The 24075-nt window shown below is 36.3% G+C and overlaps 5 protein-coding genes across 8 annotated transcripts; 3 read left to right on the top strand and 2 right to left on the bottom strand.

Annotated features, from left to right (window-relative positions):
- Window positions 1-1603: 1603 nt before the first annotated feature.
- LOC111435626 (putative CCR4-associated factor 1 homolog 8) lies at window positions 1604-2557 on the bottom strand. Its single transcript, XM_023073062.1, has 2 exons — window positions 2413-2557; window positions 1604-2328 (listed from the first exon to the last, which is right to left on the bottom strand). Exons 1-2 carry the CDS (start codon window positions 2555-2557, stop codon window positions 1604-1606), a joined length of 870 nt encoding a protein of 289 aa, XP_022928830.1.
- A 1507-nt stretch (window positions 2558-4064) lies between these two features.
- Window positions 4065-7196, top strand: LOC111435796 (putative uncharacterized protein DDB_G0287975). The gene is made up of 4 exons (XM_023073351.1): window positions 4065-4367; window positions 5195-5399; window positions 6305-6419; window positions 7163-7196. The coding sequence occupies exons 1-3, from the start codon at window positions 4218-4220 to the stop codon at window positions 6376-6378; spliced, it is 429 nt and encodes a 142-aa protein (XP_022929119.1). The 5' UTR covers window positions 4065-4217; the 3' UTR covers window positions 6379-6419; window positions 7163-7196.
- A 94-nt stretch (window positions 7197-7290) lies between these two features.
- Window positions 7291-10633, top strand: LOC111435787 (geraniol 8-hydroxylase-like). 2 transcript variants are annotated; one of them, XM_023073334.1, is made up of 3 exons: window positions 7291-9238; window positions 9849-10486; window positions 10519-10633. In XM_023073334.1, exons 1-2 carry the CDS (start codon window positions 8315-8317, stop codon window positions 10458-10460), a joined length of 1536 nt encoding a protein of 511 aa, XP_022929102.1. In that variant the 5' UTR covers window positions 7291-8314; the 3' UTR covers window positions 10461-10486; window positions 10519-10633. The 2 variants fall into 2 exon arrangements, with proteins under 2 accessions (XP_022929102.1, XP_022929101.1); XM_023073333.1 differs by having other exon boundaries at window positions 9849-10633.
- A 1257-nt stretch (window positions 10634-11890) lies between these two features.
- LOC111435795 (protein phosphatase inhibitor 2) lies at window positions 11891-16214 on the top strand. 2 transcript variants are annotated; one of them, XM_023073348.1, is made up of 5 exons: window positions 11891-12104; window positions 12727-12767; window positions 13839-13960; window positions 15193-15369; window positions 15726-16214. In XM_023073348.1, the coding sequence occupies exons 2-5, from the start codon at window positions 12745-12747 to the stop codon at window positions 15929-15931; spliced, it is 528 nt and encodes a 175-aa protein (XP_022929116.1). In that variant the 5' UTR covers window positions 11891-12104; window positions 12727-12744; the 3' UTR covers window positions 15932-16214. The 2 variants fall into 2 exon arrangements, with proteins under 2 accessions (XP_022929116.1, XP_022929117.1); XM_023073349.1 differs by having other exon boundaries at window positions 11901-12104; window positions 12727-12774.
- Window positions 16215-16707: 493 nt separating this feature from the next.
- Window positions 16708-23071, bottom strand: LOC111435791 (E3 ubiquitin-protein ligase XBAT33-like). 2 transcript variants are annotated; one of them, XM_023073342.1, is made up of 10 exons: window positions 22485-23071; window positions 22319-22378; window positions 21154-21225; window positions 20793-20977; window positions 19934-20094; window positions 19347-19405; window positions 19204-19250; window positions 18977-19120; window positions 17855-17946; window positions 16708-17654 (listed from the first exon to the last, which is right to left on the bottom strand). In XM_023073342.1, the coding sequence occupies exons 1-10, from the start codon at window positions 22656-22658 to the stop codon at window positions 17278-17280; spliced, it is 1371 nt and encodes a 456-aa protein (XP_022929110.1). In that variant the 5' UTR covers window positions 22659-23071; the 3' UTR covers window positions 16708-17277. The 2 variants fall into 2 exon arrangements, with proteins under 2 accessions (XP_022929110.1, XP_022929111.1); XM_023073343.1 differs by having other exon boundaries at window positions 21154-21221; window positions 22485-22541.
- Window positions 23072-24075: the final 1004 nt, after the last annotated feature.

Below are 24075 nucleotides of genomic sequence, written 5' to 3'. Positions count from 1 at the left end.
TTGTTTAATTTCTTACGTATTATTTTGTTATTTTAATTTCTTTAATATTTTTATTTTGAAATAAATTTATATATAAATAAATAAATAATTCTTACTTTTAACCCATTCTAAAAAAAATATTCTTTTATTTCCATTGCATATATTCAACTAGGGCCAAACTCTGGAAAGAGCATTTTATTGTTGTGTAATTTGTGCTTCTGACCCAGATGGAATCTATACATACAGTTCATGCAACATACAGTTCATGCAGTTTGCAAAGAGAAGGAATTGTTCTTTGATCGTTTATCCTTAAAGTTTAGGTTTATCTCTGAGTGTAAATTCTCCCAAATAGTAATAGTCTAACAACACTCATAACCACTCGAAACATTTTAAGCAACTGGTTCTGCTTCGTAAAGCTGTAATAATTCATGGTGTACACACGGGATACAAAATTTAAATCTAACTCAGCTGTAAAAATATGAATCATATATACCGCAAAATAACGAAATGACAAAGTTGGCTTCGAAGGGTTTTAGCAGTTTTCGTATGATTTGAGAGAAGGAAGAGTAAAGGGCAAAGTTGTCTCTGGAAAAATATTCAAACAACTCGTTTTCGTTTTTAATAAAAAGCTCATTTATTATTTAAATAAATAAATTATTTTTAGTATTAAATAAATTTTAAATAAAAAAATTATATTCCTCACACACCACATTATACAAATAAATTATTTTTAAATGGAATAAATTATTTTAAATAAATTATTTTTGAATATATATTCGAAAAGTGAGATTTAAATTGAAGAAAAAAAAAATAGTCTATTAAATAAATATAAATTTTAATAAATGAAAGTTACATAGGAATCTTATTCAAATAAATTATTTTTAAATTGAATAAATTATTATAAATAAATTATTTAAAATAAAATATATATTTATTTTAAATAAATTATTTTTTAATATATATTTGAAAAATAAGATTTAAATTGAAGAAAAAAAAATTGATGTTAAATAAATAAAAGTTATATACGTCTACGTGTTGTATGACCTTATACAAATAAATTATTTTTAAATTGAATAAATTCTTTAAAATAAAAGTTACATATAGTAAATAAATTATTTTTCAATATATATATATATATTCTTAAATATAAAAAATTTATTGAATATATTATTTTAAATAAAAGTTACACTTTTATAAATAAATTACTTTTTAAATATATATATATATAAAAAGTAAGATTTAAATGGAAGAAAAAAATTAGTTGTTAAATAAATATAAATTTTAATAAATAAAAGTTATATCAGTGTAACATTACATACATATATGGTATGATATATATGGTATGATGTTATACAAATAAATTATTTTAAAATTAAATAAATTATTTAAAATAAAAGTTACATTTATTTTAAATAAATTATTTTTCAATATATATATATATTCGAAAAGTAAGATTTAAATGGAAGAAAAAAAATCATTAAATAAATAAGAATTTATATACATTATACAAGTGTGTATGATCTCATACAAGTGGCACATATTTATCACCCTCCCAATCTAACCTCTAAAAAACTATTTAGCACTCTCCTTATCTACCCTCTACAAAAAAAAAAAAAAATTAAAATTAATCGGTTGAGATACGATCGTCGGTTAATTTTGATGGATCTACAATCACAACGGGTGGTCGATAACCCTGAATGGGATATGGTAATCCATATAAAAAACCTTCGTGTATCTTTGGTTCAACCTTCATAATTACCTTCATCTTGGCATAAACCGAGGCTGTAAGCAAACTGTCAGACCCAGCGAAGTGGGCAGTACCAACGCGATTAATTTGGAGCAGCTTCGCTAATTTTTTTAAGCCTAAGTTGCCATTAAATAGGTAGTCAGAGTACCGAGCCATATGTTTGAGGTCGGTAACTGTTCCTAGGAGATGTGCAGCAATCATGGCGAACATAGACATGGATGTAGGCATGGAGATGATGTTGTTAAACTTCATCAAATACGCGATGTCATACAAACCATGAAATGTTATCCATTTTTGTATTCTGCCGCTTCGAATGACAGGTTTAAATTGTCTACTGAATTCTTGGGGAGCAATTCCACAGCTCCTCAGTTTATTAAAATTAAATCCCTTATTTTTTAGAAATGAATCTAGGGAATAAACACCCTCCATATTACTAATTTGATCGAAATCTTGAAAGTTAAATTCCCATGTCATTCCTATTTTTCCATTATCATCAGTGAGGGTGAGTCCTAATTGGAGGATGCTAAGTCTATTCACGTTAAATTGTAGGCATTGATAGAATTCTTCATCTGAAACACCTTTGGGAGTCCATCTTAAAAATCCTGAAAAAGAAGATACATCCAGAAGTCAGTAAAACAAAACTAAAAAAATCACAGCTTCTCACTGCCTTAAAGTTTAATTTTTACCTGGAAACTCCGTATCGATCGCCACGATTGGAAATTCTGATAAATAGTGCTTCATGAGTTCTATCTCCTCCAATAAATTGTGAGACCAGACCTCTCTCTTCCATTGTCCTCCAACTATAGCAGCTCCTTCAATAATTTTTGCCATTGTTTTCAAGAAGTTTTTATGATGGATGATTGTTTGTCGGAATTTTTTTTAACTTCACAGTCAAACTATCGAATTGAGTATGAAAGTGAGAAGGGTGAGACTATATAATAATAAAAATTACTCCTAATCCACCGAAGAAAAGAAAGTAAGATTATCTAAAGGAAAATAGGAATACATTAGATAAATATATTTTCAAATTTAAAAAAGAAATCTATTACAAACTTTTAAAAATTAATAAAATAATTATTAGAAATTAAGTTGAATATTAGATAACGAAGATAAGTGGGATTTGTTATTATATTTAAAGCTTTATTTAATAAATTTGGTTAAAAAATAGAAATTATTTATTATAAATTCTCTTGTAATATTTTTAAAAATTTATACGGCTTTTAATACGAAAAAAAATAAAATTTTGATTTTTGAAAATTGGATTGGAAGAATAATTTTGGGTTTTTGTTAATAAATTGTTTTTGTGTAGTTGGGGCAAAATAACCCAATAAATAGAGTATGTGTTGTTTGGATAGAGATTTTGATGATAGAATGTGAATTTTGTGCTTTATTGGTAGTCTTATGATTAATCGAAGCGTTTGATGTAATTGAATCGTTTGATGTAACTGATTTGGAGTTTTTCATTCATTTTTTTCTGACTATATAGTTTTAAAACATATTCTAAATTCTAATATATTTATTATTTATTTATGAAATATTATTATATTAATTTATATATATATTTATTTTTTTAATAGTTTAGAATTTTCTAGAATCATATGCATATTTCAATTAAAATATTTTATATATATATATATATATAATTTTTTTTTTTTTGTTATATACCATCTCTTTGTAATAATCATTTTTAATTTAATTTTATGATTTTTTTTTAATAATTATAAATTGATTTGGGTTTGTTTGAAAATTTTTAATATATTTTATTGTATCATAATAATTATAAATGGTGATAAATAAAGCTTAAAAAAAAATTTGACAACTCCTCGACCCAACCTGAAAATAGAGGATTGGGTTGGGAAGAGTTTTGGGTTGGGTTATCCATCCCACCGACCCGAACTTTTGAGTTGGGTCAAAAAAAATTAACCCAACTCAACCCGGATCATGTAAAAAAAATTTGACAACCCAACTCGAAAATAGAGGGTTCGGTTGGGTAACCAATCCAACTAACCCGAACTTTTGGGTTGGGTTGAAAGATTTACCCAACCCAACTAGCCCGAACTTTTGGGTTGGGTAAAAAAAAAAATCTTTCAGCCCAACCCAACCCGGACCACATACACCCATAATCTTTAGTTATGCTCCTCTTATTTCTCGGATTTCGGTGACCTTCTTCGCCGTAAATCATGATTACCCATCAGAACCACAGTCTAGTCGGAGAACCGATAGATCTTTGTAAACCGGTTCAAACCGTCGCGACTTCAACTTCGGTGGGGAAGAAGAGAAGCTACTATTTCTCTCTTTAAAATTATATAAAATATGAATTTTTCAGTTTCTAAACAACGTGGTTTAGTTCTCCAAGAACAGCGGGAATAGCTTTCAGATTTCGCGGCGTTTTTCCGAGTTTCTGTGTCGTCTTCCTCATCAATAATCAGAGCTTCGTGTTTTCTTTTTTCATCTCAAAGCAGCGGAATCAAGAATCGGAAGGCGTTGGACGATGCAGATTAAGGTGAAATGTAACTGTGGCGAAACCAAATGCTTGGAATGGGCCGTCGTTGAATTGCAAGGCATAGTTGAAGCTCAACCCTCCTTCGAAGATCGCCTTCAAACCCTCGAAATCGGCGTTCTATGCCGGCCTTCCGCTCAGGTACTGAACTTTTCCTTTCTCATAGATCGATCTTTTAGCATTTCTCTCAATTTCTTCTTGTTCTCCTCATTCTCAGCTCCCATTGTAGCCCTAGAATCGAATTCCCTGACAAGATTACGAAATTGTTTAGACTAGTTAGGTTCGGAGGAGGATTTAGTTACTGGATCGATTGAATTGATATGGTATTGTAAGTTTGTCTTAGCTCATTTATTAACTCTCATTTAGTTTATAACCCCTTTGTTCATATCTCTTTTTTGTCCATATTCTCATTTATGATTTATGTCTAAGAATTAGTATTGCTATGCCTATACAAAAGGCTTGTCTAGCATTATTTTGAGACGTGGAGTCATTACCATTTTGTATTTGCCTAAAGGCAATTAGGAGGAACTTTTGTCGAGAGCCTTTGTAATGTGAGAGATACATTTGTAAATATTTTGGCTATAGTGATTGACTACAACCGGTGGATGTAGGAGAATTTCTTCTCTCCAAACCACGTAAATCCGAGTGTCTTTTTGTTTAATTTCTATTTGTGGGGGTGTGAGTGTGATCAATCTTGCTTCCACTTCTGCTACAACCATTGGGTATCAAAGTAGTTTTGGTTGTGGTATTCCGCTACAACAATTGGGTATCAGAACAGTTTAGTTGTGGCATTTAGGTACAACAATTGGTATTAGAGTATTTGAAGGTTGCGGCATTACGGCACAACCATTGGTTTCTCCTTCACCTTGCTAAATCAGTTTCCAAGAGTGATTTCCGTTTCCTAAAGTATTTTTGTTTTTCATTGCTGAGGTAATTTGTTGCATTTCAATTGATTGATTGGTTTGTAGGAAGTGTATACTTTTACAGTAGGGTACCATGAGCTGGCAGGAAGCAAAGTGCCACTGAAGAAGCCATTGTTGGTGTTGAAGAAAAAGAAGTGCGTGGACGAGGATCAGAGTGGCGATACCAAATCAGCTACTGCAGAGTTGGAAGTCATTGGGATAATCAGGCAGCGGATTCTGTTTAAGACCAGACCAAAGGCCCTCATATCCAGTAAGCTTATTCAGTTTCATAAAATAGATAATGTAAAACCGAATGATAAACAAAGCTATTCCGAACGCCTGCAACATCAATGGTAGTTTCACCGTGTTTTTGTTTCTAGCTGAGAACATAGATAACAGGGAACAATCTGGACGTCAATAGATATTGATTTAGACTCGTGTTCTGGGCCCTGGAACCCAGAATAGAAAGACAAGAAGGATTTTTAGGCACTAAAACCTTGACTGTTATGCGTGGATTTTGATAATGCTTCAGTAACTTCATAGTTCATCTCTTTTACAAATGTTCTTGTTGATCTTGATGATTTACCTGTAGCTAAAGTAACCTGGTAATCATCTCGGATCTGGCCTTGAATGTATTTAGCCTTCCAGGGATTAATGACGTTGAAGATGGTTGGGAGATGAGTCCCACGTCGGCTAATTAAGGGGTTGATTATGAGTTTATAAGTAAGGAATACGTCTCCATTGGTACGAGGCCTTTTAGGAAACCAAAAGTAAAGTCACGAGAGTTTATGCTCAAAGTGGACAATATCATACCATTGTGGAGGGTTGTGATTCTTAACGATTGAGGTACAAGAAGAACCGGATAATATGAAAGTGGGGCTGAAATTGTACTAACGATATCAATGATAAGTTATGCTGAGCAATATTTTTTCGAGAGGGCTATCTCTTCCAAGGCTCACAATCGTCCAATTCTCTACTAGTACGCTAAGTACGTCTCAGTTAATAACAAAACGAGAGCTTGCCATCGACTTAATATACGACCTTACTTGAATAGAATCTGTTCGATATCGAAATAACTTAAAACTTGCTTTAATTTTTGTAATAGAGATGTTTTCATTCTCTTTTCTCTTCTTTGGTGCAATGTATAAATCCCTATTATGGTTTTTTTCCTATCAGAACCACAACCATCGGTGAAGGAAAGATCCCGCGCTTCAGGATCGGGATCTGCAGTGACAGGCCAAGCAACATGAACTCTATCTGTGAAGGTGAAATCCATCCATATCTTTTCTGGGTAAGGTTCAATCAGAAAGGTGTAATGAAATTATTCATTCATTCATTCATCTTTGTATATGTTTAAATCCTGTTTTAGTCTCAAAATATGTATGGTTGTTGCTTACTTTTTAAATATTTCATTTTAATGTCTATACTTTGAGTAGGAAACCATAGTTGCTATCGATTTTAGTAAGCTATTTCATTAAAATATGACATAGGTATGTCTTTTGTTTATTTACCTTATCAACGTACATTTTTAAGGTCAAGTGTTAGGTTCTAATTTGACATTAGTTTTTGCTAAATGATCAGTGAGATTGTAAAGATAGGAATCAAAACACTATTGTTGAGACGAGGTCGTCTCTTTCAGGTGGAAGCATGTTGTCTCTTGCCTTCTTGTAGGCAAAGTCGACCTCGAGTGATGACATATCTTCGTATTAGCAAGGTCCTCTCTTCAAAAGTTATCGTTACTTACAAGAGGACAATGTCACCTCTTGGAGAGAAGACATGTCCTTATGTAAGCAAGGTTGTTGAGTGGACTACTCATTTTAATTCGCTTATTCAGTTAACGATTTGTCTTTTTAATTTCGTTTTAAATTGTTTAAATTTATTTCACATATAACAAAAAAAAAAAAAACAAGTCCGAACATGAGTTGGTTCGAGCACCTAGCGCTCGAACTATTGTATATGCTCTTTACACTCATGTTTATAAGCATATGACATTGAGGGATCAACCTAAATAACATTATATGGGTGGTAAAACAGGTGATGAAGATATCATGGATCAGAGGTCGATATCGAAATTATGAAGATGGAAAGACGTGTTGGGTAATATTTTTGTTCTTTGATGCCTATATAATCTCAGGTACAATTATTGTTCATGCTGTCTACATCCATGTTGATAGAACAGGCATGAATAAAAGGTTAATATCATGAGCATTAAGATGGAGGGACCTAGTAGGGTACAATTATTGTCATCCTATTCCTCAATATGCTCAAAGTGGAATAAATTAGTATCCACCCTCTCCATGTCCATGTTTACAAGTATATGACATCAAAGGATGAACCTAAAAACCATTCTATGGTGATCTTAGTTAGTACATGTGTAGTTGATTTAATTACGAAAACTCGTTTCTATACAAATATACAAATATATATATATATATATATAGATATAGATATACATAAATTTGAACTCAATTGATATATATCACATAGTTGTCCTGCCAATTTTGTAGGACTAGCCCAACCAATTTTGTTACACCAAGTAATAGTTGACATGTTTAGTTACGATCATAGTTCATCCGTACATGAACAAGCTCAAGAATGGGTTTTTGTAGTTTAGTCTTTTCGATTTTCGTTACTCACGACCAACATATAGATGGTTTGTTGCTCATCATTCACTAGCTCTCTTTTACTAACCCAACATGTTTCGTTACACCAAATAATAGTTGACATGTTTCGTCACGATCATAGTTCATTCATCCATGAACAAGCTTAACAACAGGTTTTTGTAGTTTAATTTGTCTAATTTCTGTTACTCACAAGCATCATTTAGATGGTTGGCTGCTCACATTCACTAGCTCTCTTTTATTGATTTCAACAAGTTTTTTAGTTTAGTTTTTCTGATTTCCTTTACTCACTAGTAACATATAGATATAGATTGTTGGTCCTCTTTTATTGATTTCAATATTTTTTTTTAATGTAGTTTATTCATTATTCACGAGTCACGAACAATTTATTGTTGATTGGCCATCACTCACTAAATCTCTTTTCTTGATTTAAAACATGTCGGTTCCGGTCGAACCAATTTTAGCATGTAAATTTTGACAACCACAAAAACTAAAAGAAAATATCTTGGATAAGACCTCACAACCACCTATTCCATTAATTTTGTGTTATAAAAAGGCAACCCAAATGTCTAAGAGAGGGGGAGACATAGTGAAAGAGAAAATGGAGCTTACAATAGGTAACAGTCTCTTTCTTCTCTTCCCCCTTCTACTATTGTTCCATTCACTTGCTAGAAAAATCAACCCAAAGCGACTTCCTCCAGGGCCCAAAGGTTACTTTCTCATAGGAAATATGATGGAGATTGGTCATAACCCTCACCAATCTCTAGCCAAACTTGCCGACTCCTATGGCCCCATCATGACCCTAAAACTAGGCCAAATGACCTCAATAGTGATATCCTCCCCATCCATGGCCAAGCAAGTCCTCCAATCTCATGACCAAGTTTTGAGTGACCGAATGTATCCCGATGCAACAACAATTTATGACCACCACAAGGTAGCATTGCCCTGGCTTCCCGTGTGCGACCTGTGGAGAACCCTTCGAAAACTATGCAACAATCACATGTTTTCCGAGAACACCCTCCACATGAACTATACAATTCGTCTTAAGAAAATCCAACGTCTTTTAGCTGATGTTCAAGAAAGCGCTACAAAAGGTGAGGCTGTAGACATTGAAAGAGTCGTGTTTGTGACCACTCTCGACATGCTTTCCAACATGATTTTTTCGGTGGATTTGAGTGATGAATACTCGAATATTTATGAAAAGGGGCAAGAATTTAAGGAGGCTGTTTGGGGTATAATGGAGGAGGCTGGAAGATCAAATGTTGGAGATCTTTTTCCCATGTTGAAGAAGATGGACCTCCAAGGATGCCGGAGGCGTATGATGGCTCACATGAACAAGTTTTTAGATATCATTGATGACATGATTGGCAAGCGGATGAAGGAGCCAAATTTAGGGGAAGAAAATGACATGCTTCATAACCTTCTCAACCTTGCAAAAGAGAGTGAAGATGCCAAGTTCCACCTACATTTGATCAAACATTTGATATTGGTAATATCTTCTCGTTTAATATACGTTTGAACCTCCTTACATAATATCTGCTCGTCACACACGCAACCACGCATACGTCTTAGCCCTGTTAAAATATTATCACTAGCTCAACAGAATCAAGCTCAATAATTGTATGAGTCCATTGTCTATGTATTTTAGGAAAATGATTTAGGAATAAAGATACCTCAACCTACCTTCGAGACAGAGTGACGGTGTCTCCCTCATGAGCACAGCCCTTACCTGTCTTGAACTACATGAGTGGTCTTGCATACACACGTGTAAATCAGGCCGTTTCTCAAGAGTGACTCTAGGCCTTAGTCATAGAATTTACTAAATACTAGAGTGTTGCTGCAGGGAATGCTACCTTGACCTTACTACTTCTAACGCTCGAACTGTCCTCGCTCCTCTCGCCAATCCTTAGAATTTTCGATTCTTTTTTAGGAAAAGAATGAAGTAGAAATACCCTCTAATTGTTTAGTCTGTACTGTAAATACCCTCCAACCTATGGGGTGACCCAAAGCTCCCATTCTATTCTATTCTATGCAGGTAGGGATTAAACTCATATTTGAGTAAAATTACTCATCTTTGTGTTGTTTTGGTCATTACTTAGGTCCTATTTCCGGCGGGAACCGACACGACGACATCGACGGTGGAATGGGCAATGGCAGAGCTATTAAGAAAGCCAAAAGTACTATCAAAAGCCAAAGCAGAGCTGAAAGAAGTGATCGGAGAAGGCACGGCAGTCGACGAATCCGACTGGGTAAGGCTACCATTTCTTCAACAAATCATAAAAGAAACTCTCCGGCTTCACCCGCCGGCTCCTCTTCTACTGCCACACAAAGCAAGAGAAGACGCCGAGATCGGAGGGTTCGTGGTTCCCAAAAATGCTCGAGTTATTGTGAATGCTTGGAAGATCGGGAGGGACAAAGGCGTTTGGGAAGACGCTGATTCGTTTAAGCCAGAGAGGTTCTTGGGGTCGGACGTTGATTATAAAGGGAGACACTTTGAGCTGATTCCATTTGGGTCTGGACGGAGAATCTGCCCTGGCTTGTCTTTGGCTACCAAAATGGTTCATTGGATTCTTGCTTCTTTGATTCACTCGTTTCATTGGAGGCTTGAAGATGGGATCCAGCCTGAAACTATGAATATGGAGGAGAAGACTGGCTTGACTTTGGCTATGGCTCGTCCACTTAGAGCTATCCCTTTCAATGAAAGTTCTTAGTATAAATGTCTATATTGGACCTGTGCTGCCGGGAAATGTGTGTACTCGGTAACTGTGTTCGGTAATGGTAACTACTGTCTCGTATAATACTGTTTGTTTGGGAAAATTCTAATCAAATTTAAACTTTCCATCACAATAAGATTAGAAACGTCGTCTATTCATTCTCGTCCTTATTGTGATCTTCATGTTCTTCAACTTTTGAAACTCTTCCACTTGCTCCAAAAAGTCTCTTCTAATTCACCCAACAGTGCCAAGATGCTAGAGATGTTGTCCATAGTGTCTTGATGCTACAGGTGCGGCGGTTAGGCATGCTCAGACGAAAGAGTTCAATTTCACCACGTCCCACCTATCCTACACATTTGTATAAGGTTGTCACTGCGAAGCTATAGTTAAGGTGCACGGGGTCTTACCGTCTTAGCCGTTGGTACTCCGCATCTTCACGGAGAATTCAATTTCACCAGGTCCATGTCGGAGACAGCGAGACAGTCATTACACCATTCGTGCAGGTTGCTACTTATGCGACAAGGAATTTCGCTACCTTAGAACAGTTAGAGTTACTGCTGCCGTTTACTGGGGCTTCCATTCAAAGCTTATAACACTTCTCCTTCCGACCTTCCAGCACTGGACAGGGGTCAGACTCTATACATCGTGTTACCACTTATCAGAGTCCTGTGTTTTTAATAAACAGTCGCTACCTCCTGGTATGTGCCGCTTTCCTAATCAAAAGATAGGAGAGCACCCCTTCTTCCGAAGTTACGGGATCATTTTGCCGAGTTCCTTCGACATGGTTCTCTCAAGCGCCCAAGTATACTCTACTTGTTCACCTGTGTCGGTTTGGGGTACTGTCAGTTCACCGAGAGGGTCGCCCTCCCAATTCGAAGTTTTTTCTTGTAAGTTTCCACCTTGTTAACTATGACAACAGTCGCTACTATAAACAGACTCACGACTATGACGGTACCTCATTTTCTTTGCTTTGAGATGTTGTTAAGCGTGTCTCAACATTACTTGTGCAGGATAGTTGACTTGACTGTGACAGTGTCGGGATGCTATAATTTAGTGTCTCAACACTATCCCTCGACCTGTGGCACTTGTTTTCCTCATTTTCTTTATCTCTAGTTCTTCTTTCGACTTTCAATTACCTCTTTATTCATTATTGATACTCTAAGATCATGACGTTGCGCAACAGCTCAATATTAGCCATAGAAATGAATATAAATGTGAAAATTAGTATTTAAGCGATAAATAGAGTTAGTAGCTATATTTTATTCTATTACCCGCTTGTCGAGTGTCACGATCATGCTTTTGAAATGGAGAGTGTGTTTAAATGGGCCTTCGAATAACAGAGCCCATTGGGCTTTTCCCGGGAAAAGCCCAAATGAAAATGGCCTCGGTCCAAGGTTCCCTCTGCCTCTCATTTCATACGTATTCTTTCTTCTTTCACTCCTCTCTTTTATCGGTCAATCTCATCTCTTCTGTTCTCTCTTCGCGGTTGCGGTTTCTTTCTGTTTCCGATCCCTGGTGCATGAGAGCATCGGCAGATCTTGGATCTCATATCCTACGCCTCCTCGTTTTCCTCACGAGCCTCTTTCTGATATACTTCTGCTTTTGTGGCAAACTCTGAGCTGGTCGGGACGTTGACGAACGGTAAAACTCTCGTGCCTTTTCCCTCTTTGCTGATTTTATTTGGAGAATATGTGCGGGATGTTTATATTCTTGGGAGAACTGTAAAAAACGATGAAATTCGGAGAGAGTGAAAATGGATGGAGTTTCTCGTAAGGATTATGAGCGGTTGTTTATTTGCAAGTCGGTTTCTGTACTGGATAATCTATAAACAAAAAAATAATAATAAAAATATGCAAATGAAGAAATTTCGCACATTTTTTTATTATTAAATTGATTCGGGAGCATGAATAGATTAAGAAATTGATGTATTACCGAATCCGAGCCGGAAAAAACGAATATTAGCTTAAAGGTTCGATGAGTATTCAAGTGAAGGATGTTGGATGAAATTGTTTTGGGTCGAAGCAGATGCTGAAGGTAATGCGACAATTAGCTATAAAACTAATTTGTAGGATATTTGATATTTTAGTGAGTGACCACTGGCGACGTGGATTCCATGGTTGAATTAACCTGAGAAATGACGGGTCTTTGTTTTGCCAATATGAGATAGGGCGACAAAAGAGTTCTAAGCATTGTTCTCTTCTTTCTGGTGGTTCTGTGAAATGGGTTAGTTAACAATTGCTTTGGATTTCTTTTTCATGGACAGGTTCACAAGGAGGTGAAGATGAGTAGAAAAGAATCAGAGAGGTATGAGGTATTTTATGCCTTTGCATCACATCTGTTTCCTTGAATGTCCACCGAAATATGAATTGAACCTCTCATTCCTTTCTCGTGTCTTCCCACCCCACGGTCAAATGCTTTTGGATTTGCTTTTCCTTCTTCTTCTTCTTCTTCTTCTTCTTTTTTTTTTTTTTTTTTTTTTTTGTATTAACAAGGGGCTGCTTATAATGTTATTACTTAACTCAAGGCTTCTGTAAATGGGCTTAAATGGAATTATTATGTTAATTCATCCATTATTCCTTTTTAGGAAAAGATCATTTTCATTAGAAAATTAAAAGGAGATGAATCGATTAATCATATTACCATAGGCTCACCCAATCCCTTGGCCTCTCAAAAATAAGAAGTGAATGGAAAGCTGAAAATACCCTTTACCTCTAATTGGTATTAAGGTCACGTTTTAGCTCCAACCTGACAAGCACGAGCAATGACCTGTTGAGGGAAAGGGTTCATAGCTTCGAGAAAGAGGTTCTTGTTATATATAAGAAAAAACTAACAAGGTTTGGAATTCTATTGCCCATCACAATAAGGGGGTTCCCAGCCCTTAGGTTGTACCTAGCCGTTTTGGGAATATACTTCTTTGATGTTTCTTACAAGAAAAAATATGTATTCAATTGTATAGGTGCTTTTGACATTTCAGGAAATCACAATATTAGCAAGATGAAGTAATGCTGAATTTACACTTGATATGTGCATAAAGCTCCTCTGTTCTCATGTCTCTATGTGTGTTCTGGTGTTTCATATAGCTATTTATTCTTTCATTCCTAATCTTCATTTGCAAATGTCCATGTTTAGATGTTCATGTATCCATTCAGTCTCTGGATGACATATTTGTTATTAAAATTTCAAATAAGATCAAGAGTAGCTGTTCTTCAGTGAAATTATATTTCAGGTCCCTATTCCTTTAATGAAAATGGAATATGTTGATTACTTAACAGACGTGAGCTCTAGTTTGCATCACTTGGAGTATTCTGTGGTTCACTCTGACATAAATTTCACACTTATTCTAAAAATTTGAGCTTTATCTTTATGTTCTTGTAGTACCCGTGGGCGGCGTGTGAAATGGAATGAAGTTAATATTGGTCAAATTGAAGCAAATAAACCTGTGCGGCAGAAAATTACTGAGCCTAAGACGCCTTATCATCCCATGATTGAAGATGATGGTATGCGTTTCTTCTATTAGAAGCATGTAATACCCAAAGGATTTGTTATTTTTGTGATAATTCTTTTATGGGAAAAGTGCACTTTTGGTATGGGTTTGGTTCAAGTTGAGTGTATGAGGTTTCAAAATTGACATTGCCCTGAAGTTTGGAATAATTTGGTATTTGGTTCCTCCTATTGTTAACAATTTTGGTCCTTTCGTCAATTTTCTTCATTTTTTTTTTAAATTTTGGACTAACTTGGCAAAATATGTTAATATTCTATATGTTGAGTTGATGTGCAACATATTTACTATTTTAAAAAATTAAAAATTAAACATTTTTGTATTTTTGTTTTTATTTTCTTTATTTTAGAATTAATTTTATATTTGTTAAGTTGTTGATGTGGTAAAGACATATATAATAAATATGTTGAACATCAACTTAACAAATAGAGAGTAAGAATGAAAATAAAAACAATAAAAAAAAATGTTTATTGAAAACTCAAGGTCTAGTCTGTCTTACATAACTATAAGTTGAAAACAAGGACCAAATGTGTTAACGAGACCAAGAGAAACTCAAATCTCAGGGGTTAAATGTCGAATTGAAAACTCAAGGAGTCAAATGCAACTTAAGTCAAACATCAGGAACTTAAAGTTGCTTTTCCCTTCTCAAGAATTTTGTAACTTCTTCTTTGTATGATATACTGTAGAAAAAGGACTATATCTTGTTGGTTTGTTTGATTTTTATTTATAACTTCTGTGTTGCATTGAAAGCACTTTTCATGAATTCTGAAAGATTTAGTTTTGGAAATTACCTCTTTAGTTATGATTTCAATTCACTGATGTAATCTGTGATTAATCTTCTATTGGATATTTTTCGGTAAATTTTCTATATCAAATGTTTGTTTTTGTTAAGAAAAAGGTTATCTAGATATGCTTGTTGTTGTTTTTTTAGTAATTTATGTTTGCTTAATTGGAATTAACAAATATGGAAAATTTGCAAGAGAACTTTTACGCTATGACCAAGTGTGGAGGCTTATATATTGCGTTCTTGAGTATTTTGGCTACGTCTATGGATAAAGATGGTAAATGTATAAATGTGAAATTGATATTGGTGAAAAAGCATTTGTATGCCTTGACTATCTCGGAGGGAACGAGCGCAAATTTATTTGTTTAGGTGTAAAGTTTTGGTTACTGTAACACTGTATCAAGATAGTGCACCCCAAGTTTGTAATTGTTTTTGGTTTGATGCAGATTCTCTTTCTCCTGTGAGGGACAGGTTTGCCATGTGTGTTGGTGATGCAATGCATGCAGAAGCCATCCGAACTGCATTGAATGATGTGGCGTCTTCAAGTGGTAAAAGCAGCCAACGATCTAGTGGGTGGACATCTTCTGAGGATGAAGCAGATGCCATGGACCAAGATGATGAAGGTCCCAATTTCCTTTATTTGCTCACTTCTTTTACATCCATTTCCCAACTTTACGTATTTTCTTGGATTTCAAGCACAAGCAGTTTTATAAGATGATCTAATCTTAGAATCAAACAGACAATGGTAATCATTGCTTGGTTGAAAAGGTATTTTAAGGTTTAATCCTTGCAATGCTGTGTATCCGACGTTCTGTGTTGTTTGACTATGATCCATTTGAAGGTGATATTGGCTGTCATCTCATTTTCAAAGGAAGAAACCCACATGGACTTGGCGACTAACCCACTGTGTGTGTATATATATAATTATAGCACCTTGTCTGATATTTTTCTCAAGTTCAGTGGTTGGGTTTGAAAACAGATAAGGCGAATTTGAGCTTTAAGGAACACAGAAGGGCACACTATGATGAATTTAGAAAAATTAGAGAACTCCGAAGGAATGGGTCGATTCTAGTGGACGAAGAGGACGAAGAAGACGATGTTGTGGGGAATATAGATATTGGGAAAAAGGATAAAGGTGATTTCTCTCAACAATCACCTCCGCCAACCAATGGAGTTGGAGGTTGATCTAAAGCTTAAGCAAAGGCAAAAGAAAATCCCACCAGACTGTTGGGGACCAATTTGATAAGAAAATGTTTGGGTACAAAATTTCCAATGTCTTCTATCTTTCTTTTCTTTTCTTTTTGAATTTTATTTTATGTGTACTCTGTATTGTAAATAACTTCATTTCCTTGTCCATCCCAAATGTGACAAGAGTGTGATACACCCGACTTCCTTTTCCTTTTGTTGGTTTAATTGGTCATTCATTTGAACTTAAAAGCTGAAAGTTTTCATCAGCTTACTTATAATTGTTCATGTTCTTCTTGATATTTCTTTTGAGTTTTCTTTCTTATAATTGTTCTTGAAAGTTTTATAATTGTGTCTGTCATTCCTATCGATTCAATGGTTTGGTGAAAGTGTTTAGATCGTGATATCGTGGGCGGTTCACCATTTGTCGTTGTGAGAAGTCCATTGAACCTTTATTCATAGGGAGGAGAAGTCATTACAGGGTAAACGCGTAGAAATACAAACTTTTCGTTTTATTAGGGGAGCACAGGGCCTAAACCAAATGTGGCATATGAACTTCAAAAACCTTGTTTGGTCTCCACACCAGAATCGGTGCGAGGGAAAAAGCATTCTTGTTGTATTATTTACATTGACTCTATGACATAGCAAAAGACATTATTTCGTTTGAATGGCAAGATCTTGCAAACCATGAGTCTTTGAGTGCAAGTTTCGTCCGGAGCCTTGTAGTCAAGGGCACGTCTACTCGATATGTGAATGGAACATTTTATGGGGTTTGGGGGCGAAAGCCAATAAGCTATTTGATATTAATAATGAAAAAGAGGAAAATAGTATTCCCTTGTGTTTCTTTTACTGTCATTCATTCAATTACAATGAAGGCTGAAACAAAAATCCCAACATACAAATTTTACAATCTTCCCTACCAATTAGTACAGGCAGCAGCAATGACATGAACCACAGCATTCCCACAGCTGCTGCCATCCAAACAAATTATTCACCCACCAGCCCTCCTAAACCCATCACGAAAATAGGGAACACAACCGAAGACAAAAACGAACCACTTTATGCCAAACTTCGTATCTATTACCTATATATATATATATCAACCCGAACTTCCAGTGTATCGCTGTTACTATAGATTCTCAAGCTCGTCCAGATGATTGACCCGATACCGACCAGACATGTCAAGCGTTTATCTCCGAGTTGCATTGATTCTCCCTACTACAGCTTCTCCTGCCACAAAACATGCTTGAACAGCAAGTTTTTTCTGGTCTCTGACCTCCCAATTTCACCTGGTCGATTGGGGTTGTTTGCGATTGACGGTGTGATTCATCTTCTGTTCCGACATCTCAGGACTCGAAGCTCGGGCACGTACCATTGTTGCACGTACACACAGGAATAGCAGAAGAATGAAATGGGCTGCAAGTTACTGGGCAGAATACATCTGAAGAAATCATAGCCACACGATTCCTCCGGATATCTGGCAAACAAGTCGAAACTGGATCTTCGGCGTCACCGTTATGAAGAATGCATGAGTTGCATATGCTAAGAGAGAGGTGAAGTTGTTTTTCCTTTTCTGTGGCACTAGACAATTTTACAAAAGATATAATCCCATGTCTGCAAAGGGGGCACGGAATCGAGCCCGATGAACCAGTCATTTCCGATTGGATATTACTCGTCGAACAAAGATAGAGCGCGCATTTTACACAAAGCTCATGTCCACATCCTACATAACCAAACAAGTTTAAAAATTTCTCATCTACAATAGTACAGATGCCAGATATATCAGACAGATGCAGAACTTGAACTTGCTCGATGAGAAAATACAAAAATAGCGAGCACGAGAATCGTCTCGATAAGCTAACTAACATATGCCACAGAAGAAAAACAAGATTCAGATGTTAAGCGTGTCAAAAGGGAACTTACCATCTGCGGCCACGGAACATACTCTTTCGAGACAGACAGCACAGGTATCCCCGTCGTCGGAGGTCACTCCCATCGACTTAAAACCACATTCTCTGAAGAGATTTTACATGTCATCATTCACATTTCAAATGCACAAAAGAGTAGCTCCTTATTCCTACATTCACTAATATAAACGATCAAGTCAAGCAGGTTTCGGTTGACTCTATAACTTCAACTCGTAAAACTAAGTCGAGCTTAAAGAGAGAGAACAAGAAGTTCAAGTTCAAGTTCAAGTTATTCATTTTATAGGTCAGCCGCAGAAGTTATCGAACTGGCCTCCTATGCATACACGCTTGTTATGTTTCACCATTTGAAATCATTAGATTTTTGTAACGGCCCAAGTCCACCGCTAGCAGATATTGTCTTCTTTGGACTTTTCCTTTCGGGCTCTCCCTCAATGTTTTTAAAACGCATATGCTAGGGAGAAGTTTCCATACCCTTATAAAGAATACTTCATTCCTCTATGTAACCGAGGTGGGATCTCACAATCTACCCCCTTGGGGCTCAGCGTCCTCATTGACACACCAAACAGCAAAAGACATAGATTTTGCATATCTTCTTTCTCTTTCATGTCATCTCAAGAGAGTCCTTATAATAGCCCACACCCACCGCTAGCAAATATTGTCCGTTTTGGCCCGTTATATATCGCTGTCAACCTCACAATTTTAAAACACGTCTACTAGGGATAGGTTTCCACACCCTTATGAGGAATGTTTCATTCCCCTCTCCAACCGATGTGGGATTTCACATTCCATCCCCCTTGGGGGCCAGTATCCTCGTTGGCACACCGCCAGGTCACTGGCTCTAATACCATTCGTAACAGTCCAACCCTACTGCTAGCTAATGTTCTCTGCTTTGGCCCGTTACGTATTGCTATCAGCCTCACAATTTCAGAACGCGTCTACTAGGGAGAGGTTTCCACACCCTTATGAAGAATATTTCGTTTCCCCCTCCAACCGAGGTAGGATTTCACAGTCCCTAAAGACCTTATATGTGCCACATTTTAATCAAAGATAGAGAGCATTGCAAATAGAACTTAAAACAAAAAAGTTCATCCAACATGCGAACCAATTAGCCAAATACCTGGCGATGTTTAATGCACTCATTAGAGGCAATAATAGGTGGTTCGAAGTGGGGAATCTTGGTATTATAGAGTCTGAATTAGGAGCTAGCAGAGGTTCAAGCCAGTGGCGTCCCCACATTCTGGCTACATCTAAAGGAAGCCACCTGAAGTGAAGGTTGCATTTTGAATCAGATAAGCCACAATTAAAGATAGAACAACAAGAGCAAACACTGCAAGACGAGTATACCCATTGCAATTCAAAGTCATTCGAGAGGCGCCTCTTGCGAGGAGAATCTGTAAAATTTCGAACAAAAAAGAAACGCGAAATGAAATATTCAAATGTTATTCGTTAAAGCCAACGTTTACAATTGAAGTCGAAAGACATCGTACCTGACAGCACTTCAAGTTACCCCCACATGCTGCATAATGCAACGGAGTGCTTCCAGCTCCTACAACGATATAATCATTTGTTGTTAACGCTAGCAGATGTTGTCCTCTTTGGATTTTCCCTTTCAGGCTTCCCCTCAAGGTTTTTAAAATGCGTCTAATAGGGAGAGGTTTCCACACTCTTATAAAGAATGTTTCGTTTTCCTCCCCAACTAATGTGGGATCTCACAATCCACCCTCCTTCAGGACTCAGCGTCCTCGTTGGCACTCGTTTCCTTCTCCAATTGATGTGAGACCCCCCAAATCCACCCCCTTCAGGGCCTAGCGTCCTTGCTGGCACACCGCCTCATGTCCACCCCCCTTCAGTGCTCAACCTCCTCGTTGGCACATTACCTGGTGTTTGGCTCTAATACCATTTGTAACAACCCAAGCCCACCGCTAGCAGATATTATCCTCTATGGGCTTTCTCTCAAGGTTCTCTCAAGGTTTCCACACCCTTATAAAGAGTGTTTCGTTCTCCTCCACAACCGATGTGGGATCTCACAATCACACAGCACCATTGAAATTTAGAAGCACCTTTTGAGACTTACCGATCAAATCCATAGAGGTCCCGCAATGAAATGTTACTGCTGCAAAATTGGCATGCAGGTCAAGAAGAAGGTGAACACAATCATAATAGCCATTTAGTGCTGCCATATGAAGAGCGGTAATGCCATCATCAGCTGCCTTATTTATAAACTTGGACAAATCACTGCACTGGAAACACAAAAATAAATCACAAGAATAATAAACAGGTCAACCAAAGTCTACAATACTTGATGGTAAACAACCAATATATCACTGTAACGGCCTAAGCCCACCGCTAGCAGATATTGTCTTCTTTGGACTTTCTCTTTCGAGTTTTCTCTCAAAGTTTTTAAAACATGTCTGCTAGGGAGAGGTTTCCACACCCTTATAAAGGGTGTTTCGTTCTCCTACCCAACCGATGTGGGATCTCACAATCTACCCCCCTTCGGGTCCCAGCGTCCTTACTAGCACTCGTTATCTTCTCCAATCGATGTGGGACCCCCCAGTCCACCTCCTCAGGCACACCGTCTCATGTTCACCCCCTTTGGGGCTCAACCTCCTCGCTGGCACATCACCCAGTGTCTGGCTCTGATACCATTTGTAATAGCTCAAGCCCACCACTAGCAGATATTGTCCTCTTTGGGCTTTCCCTCAAGGTTTTTAAGACGTGTCTACCAGGGAGAGGTTTCCACACCCTTATAAAGGATGTTTCGTTCTCCTCCCCAACCGACGAAGGATCTCACAATCACATTCATTTTTCTTTAAAATCAAACAATCCGATAATTCTCATCAGCCAATTATAAGAAACTCGCCATCATCAACCTATTCCTACAAAACCATACAAACTCTATGCTTAGATGTAAAATGAAACGAGCCAAGTACCCTTGTTCACATCTGTTCTTCACATTTACACCATCACTTCTGTTGGCATCTGTCTGACTAGTAATAGCCTCATAAGGAACGCTAGGAACAAAATCAGCCATAATAAGTCTTAAACATTTCACATGACCATTGATGGCAGCAAAATGGAGAGCGGTCCGACCGCTGAGGTAGTCTGCTCTCATTACCTGATTACAGCAAACAAGCTATTATCGCCACGACTCAAGAAAAAGAAACAACTCGACAATGCCGTGGTCTTGTGGCAGCTTTACAAAGGCCAGACGTTTTCATGCTCGAGCCAAGCTAGCCACGAAACAACTAATAAATGACAGTATCAAAGCAAAATTCCAATTAAACAACTTACATTACATCTGAAAATTAGAAGAGTTTGCACAACTTCCCAGTGCCCATATCGACAAGCTTGCATCACTGCTGTCTTCATATACATGAACAAAACAATACAAAACAAGTAAGAAGAATATTCATTTCAAGATAATTACATATGAGAAGATGTTGCTATCAGATCTTGGGCGCTTAGAAAATTGAAGAACAAAAGGCAGAGTATCCTAGAAATCTCGTTCATCATATTGGAGACATTGTAACCGTTAGTTGAACACGACTCTCCACAATGGTATGATATTGTCTACTTTGAGCATAAACTCTCGTGGCCTTGCTTTGGGCTTCCCCAAAAAGCCTCATACCAATGGAGATAGTATTCCTTGATTATAAACCCATGATCATTCCCTAAATTAGCCAATGTGGACTTTCATAATCCAACACCTCCTCTTGAACAAAGTACGTCTCCCCTTAATCGAGGCTCGACTCCTTTTTCTTTTGGAGTTCTTTGTTCGACATTTGAGAATTTACAAATCTATTGGCTCACTAAGTTTAGGGCATGGCTCTAATACCATGTTAGATGAATACGACTCTCCACAATAGTTTGATATTCTCCACTTTGAGCATAAGCTCTCATGGCTTTGCTTTGGGCTTCCCCAGAAGGCCTCGTACCAACGGAGATAGTATTCCTTGATTATAAACCCATGATCATTCCCTAAATTAGCCGATGTGGGACTTGCATCATCCAACACCTCCTCTTGAACAAAGTACACCTCCCCTTAATCAAGGTTCGACTCCTTTTTCTTTTGGAGTTCTTTGTTCGACATTTGAGGATTTACCAATCTATTGGCACGACTAAGTTTAGGGCATGGCTCTAATACCATGTTAGATGAATACAACTCTCCACAATGGTTTGATATTCTCCACTTTGAGCATAAGCTCTCATGGCTTTGCTTTGGGCTTCCCCAAAAAGCCTCGTACCAAAGGAGATAGTATTCCTTGATTATAAATCCATGGTCATTCCCTAAATTAGTCAATGTAAGACTTTCATCCAACAGTAACGATTGGACCCTATCAAGAACAAAAACAGGGTACCAAAATTTCATTCATAAACCTAAAATCCTCTGGTTTTGATGATCAGGAACCCAATCCAAACAAAACCCAGAAGAGGAAAAGGCATCAAAATCACGTACCTGCCCACAATAGTTCCTGGAATTAACATCAGCTCCATTTTCAAGCAACAAGGACACAATCTAAGCAAAACCCAACAAAGCCAAGAACAAACAACAAACAATCATAACAAAGCCAAGCAAAAAAGAATCTAAATGCACAAATTAGAAGCAAAATGGAAGAACAAACCTCGTTGTGGCCTTTGGCAGCTGCGAAATGGAGAGGGGAATTAAGGCCGCCGAAAGTGTATTTAGCGAGATATGGGTTGCAATCTAAAAGCATTTTAGCCTCAACCAAGTCGCCATCTCTCGCAGCCGATACCAATCGCTCGCCAGACGCCGAACACCCAAACGAATTGCCCATCCTCAACACGAAATGGGTACAAATTTAAAGAAGAAATAAGAACAAAAAACCTTATGAAATGCCTTTTTTCTTCGTACCCTTTACTTTCAGCGCCTCATTTAAGGAATAGAACCAAACCCAAAACTCAAACAACAATTACAAGAAGAAATGGAAGAACAAAGAGGGAAAATTGCAGAAACGAGAAATGGGTAACAAATTTCTTTGAGTATTCAAAGAAGAGAGAGAAAGAGAAAGAGAGAGAGAGGCGCAAACAAAAAACTCAAATTTTCCACTTTTTCTGACCCCTTTTTTTCTTTCATCCTACGGTGAGATGGACTTTCTTTTCCGTTCTCTGTTTGTAACATGAAAAGTTCATAAATTCATCATGTCCACTTTCTTCACAAATTTTAACCACAGATTTTAAATAAATATATATTTAGCGAATTCGAGCTTGCATACAATATCAATTATCGTGTATCTATCGCCACCATATCGTTATTCAACTCGATAATCAGTAGTGATATTCATAATTAAACTCAATATTTAATGTGGGGAGGTTTGATGCTACATTTGGTAATGAAATTCCGAAACTTTTCTTAGGTAAGTGATTGTTTTTTTCTTCTTTTGAGTTCGACTTTTATTTAAATTTGGTATCGATCTTGAATAGGTGACTTTTTCTTTTACATTTTGTTTTAATATTTTACTTTTAAAAATGAACTAAATTATTAAATAAAAAATTAATTTCGACCAATTTAAATATAATTAAGATATATATTCTCTAAGGTGAAAAGTTCGAATCTTTTTAAATTTTCATAGATTTTTTTTATTTATTTATTTTAAGATTGAGATATATGCTAACTAAAATTAGGATGGTTGACTTGCAATTTACTTTCATTTTTTTACCTTTTCTAATAAATATATTTAATTTTTTTAGTATTTCTAAATTCATATATATATATATATATATATATATATATATATATATTAAAGAAAGTGTATGAACAAACCATTAACTTTTTAGAAAATAGAAATGAACGTTAAAAATATGTATTTATGCTATTTAGGTAATTACCTTCAAATAAAATATTTACTATATTAATAATTAATTTGGTGGAAAAAGTTGATTTAAGAGGTTGTAGGTAAATTTTGTAAGTAAATTGATTTATAACTATTTTAAAATACTTAAATAAAGTTATTTATTCTATCAACCTACCAAGAATTTTTTTTTGATATTATCCATTTGATTTTAGCATTTTTTTTTCTAAATTTTGTTAATTTCTGCCATTTAAGAAATTTTATACTCGTGTAAGAATCTATGTACTAAATCTTGTTAGTATCGGTTTAAATGATTTTCCCTCTGTTCGGTTGTAGTGGTAACTCTTGGTTCAACCGTCTTTTGAAAAGGGATGCCGCTGTCCACTGTTAGAAGGTTAAGGAA

This window comes from Cucurbita moschata, unplaced genomic scaffold (genome assembly GCF_002738365.1).
Source record: "Cucurbita moschata cultivar Rifu unplaced genomic scaffold, Cmos_1.0 Cmo_Scf00050, whole genome shotgun sequence".
NCBI lineage: Eukaryota > Viridiplantae > Streptophyta > Magnoliopsida > Cucurbitales > Cucurbitaceae > Cucurbita > Cucurbita moschata.
Note: the sequence above shows the minus strand (reverse complement) of the source record. Positions and strands in the feature narration are given on the sequence as shown.

What these genes read in the sequence shown, in the direction of transcription:
- LOC111435626 (XM_023073062.1), bottom strand. Translation starts at nt 2,557, where the DNA reads ATGGCAAAAATTATTGAAGGAGCTGCTATAGTTGGAGGACAATGGAAG. An exon ending in GATCGATACGGAGTTTCCAG is followed by an intron (nt 2,329 to 2,412) that starts GTAAAAATTAAA and finishes CTTCTTTTTCAG; the next exon opens with GATTTTTAAGATGGACTCCC.
- LOC111435796 (XM_023073351.1), top strand. Translation starts at nt 4,218, where the DNA reads ATGCAGATTAAGGTGAAATGTAACTGTGGCGAAACCAAATGCTTGGAA. An exon ending in TATGCCGGCCTTCCGCTCAG is followed by an intron (nt 4,368 to 5,194) that starts GTACTGAACTTT and finishes ATTGGTTTGTAG; the next exon opens with GAAGTGTATACTTTTACAGT. An exon ending in ACCAAAGGCCCTCATATCCA is followed by an intron (nt 5,400 to 6,304) that starts GTAAGCTTATTC and finishes TTTTCCTATCAG; the next exon opens with AACCACAACCATCGGTGAAG.
- LOC111435787 (XM_023073334.1), top strand. Translation starts at nt 8,315, where the DNA reads ATGTCTAAGAGAGGGGGAGACATAGTGAAAGAGAAAATGGAGCTTACA. An exon ending in TGATCAAACATTTGATATTG is followed by an intron (nt 9,239 to 9,848) that starts GTAATATCTTCT and finishes GTCATTACTTAG; the next exon opens with GTCCTATTTCCGGCGGGAAC.
- LOC111435795 (XM_023073348.1), top strand. Translation starts at nt 12,745, where the DNA reads ATGAGTAGAAAAGAATCAGAGAG. An exon ending in AGTAGAAAAGAATCAGAGAG is followed by an intron (nt 12,768 to 13,838) that starts GTATGAGGTATT and finishes ATGTTCTTGTAG; the next exon opens with TACCCGTGGGCGGCGTGTGA. An exon ending in CATGGACCAAGATGATGAAG is followed by an intron (nt 15,370 to 15,725) that starts GTCCCAATTTCC and finishes GTTTGAAAACAG; the next exon opens with ATAAGGCGAATTTGAGCTTT.
- LOC111435791 (XM_023073342.1), bottom strand. Translation starts at nt 22,658, where the DNA reads ATGGGCAATTCGTTTGGGTGTTCGGCGTCTGGCGAGCGATTGGTATCG. An exon ending in GACCTCTATGGATTTGATCG is followed by an intron (nt 19,406 to 19,933) that starts GTAAGTCTCAAA and finishes ATATCGTTGTAG; the next exon opens with GAGCTGGAAGCACTCCGTTG. An exon ending in AGTGCATTAAACATCGCCAG is followed by an intron (nt 17,947 to 18,976) that starts GTATTTGGCTAA and finishes AAATCTCTTCAG; the next exon opens with AGAATGTGGTTTTAAGTCGA.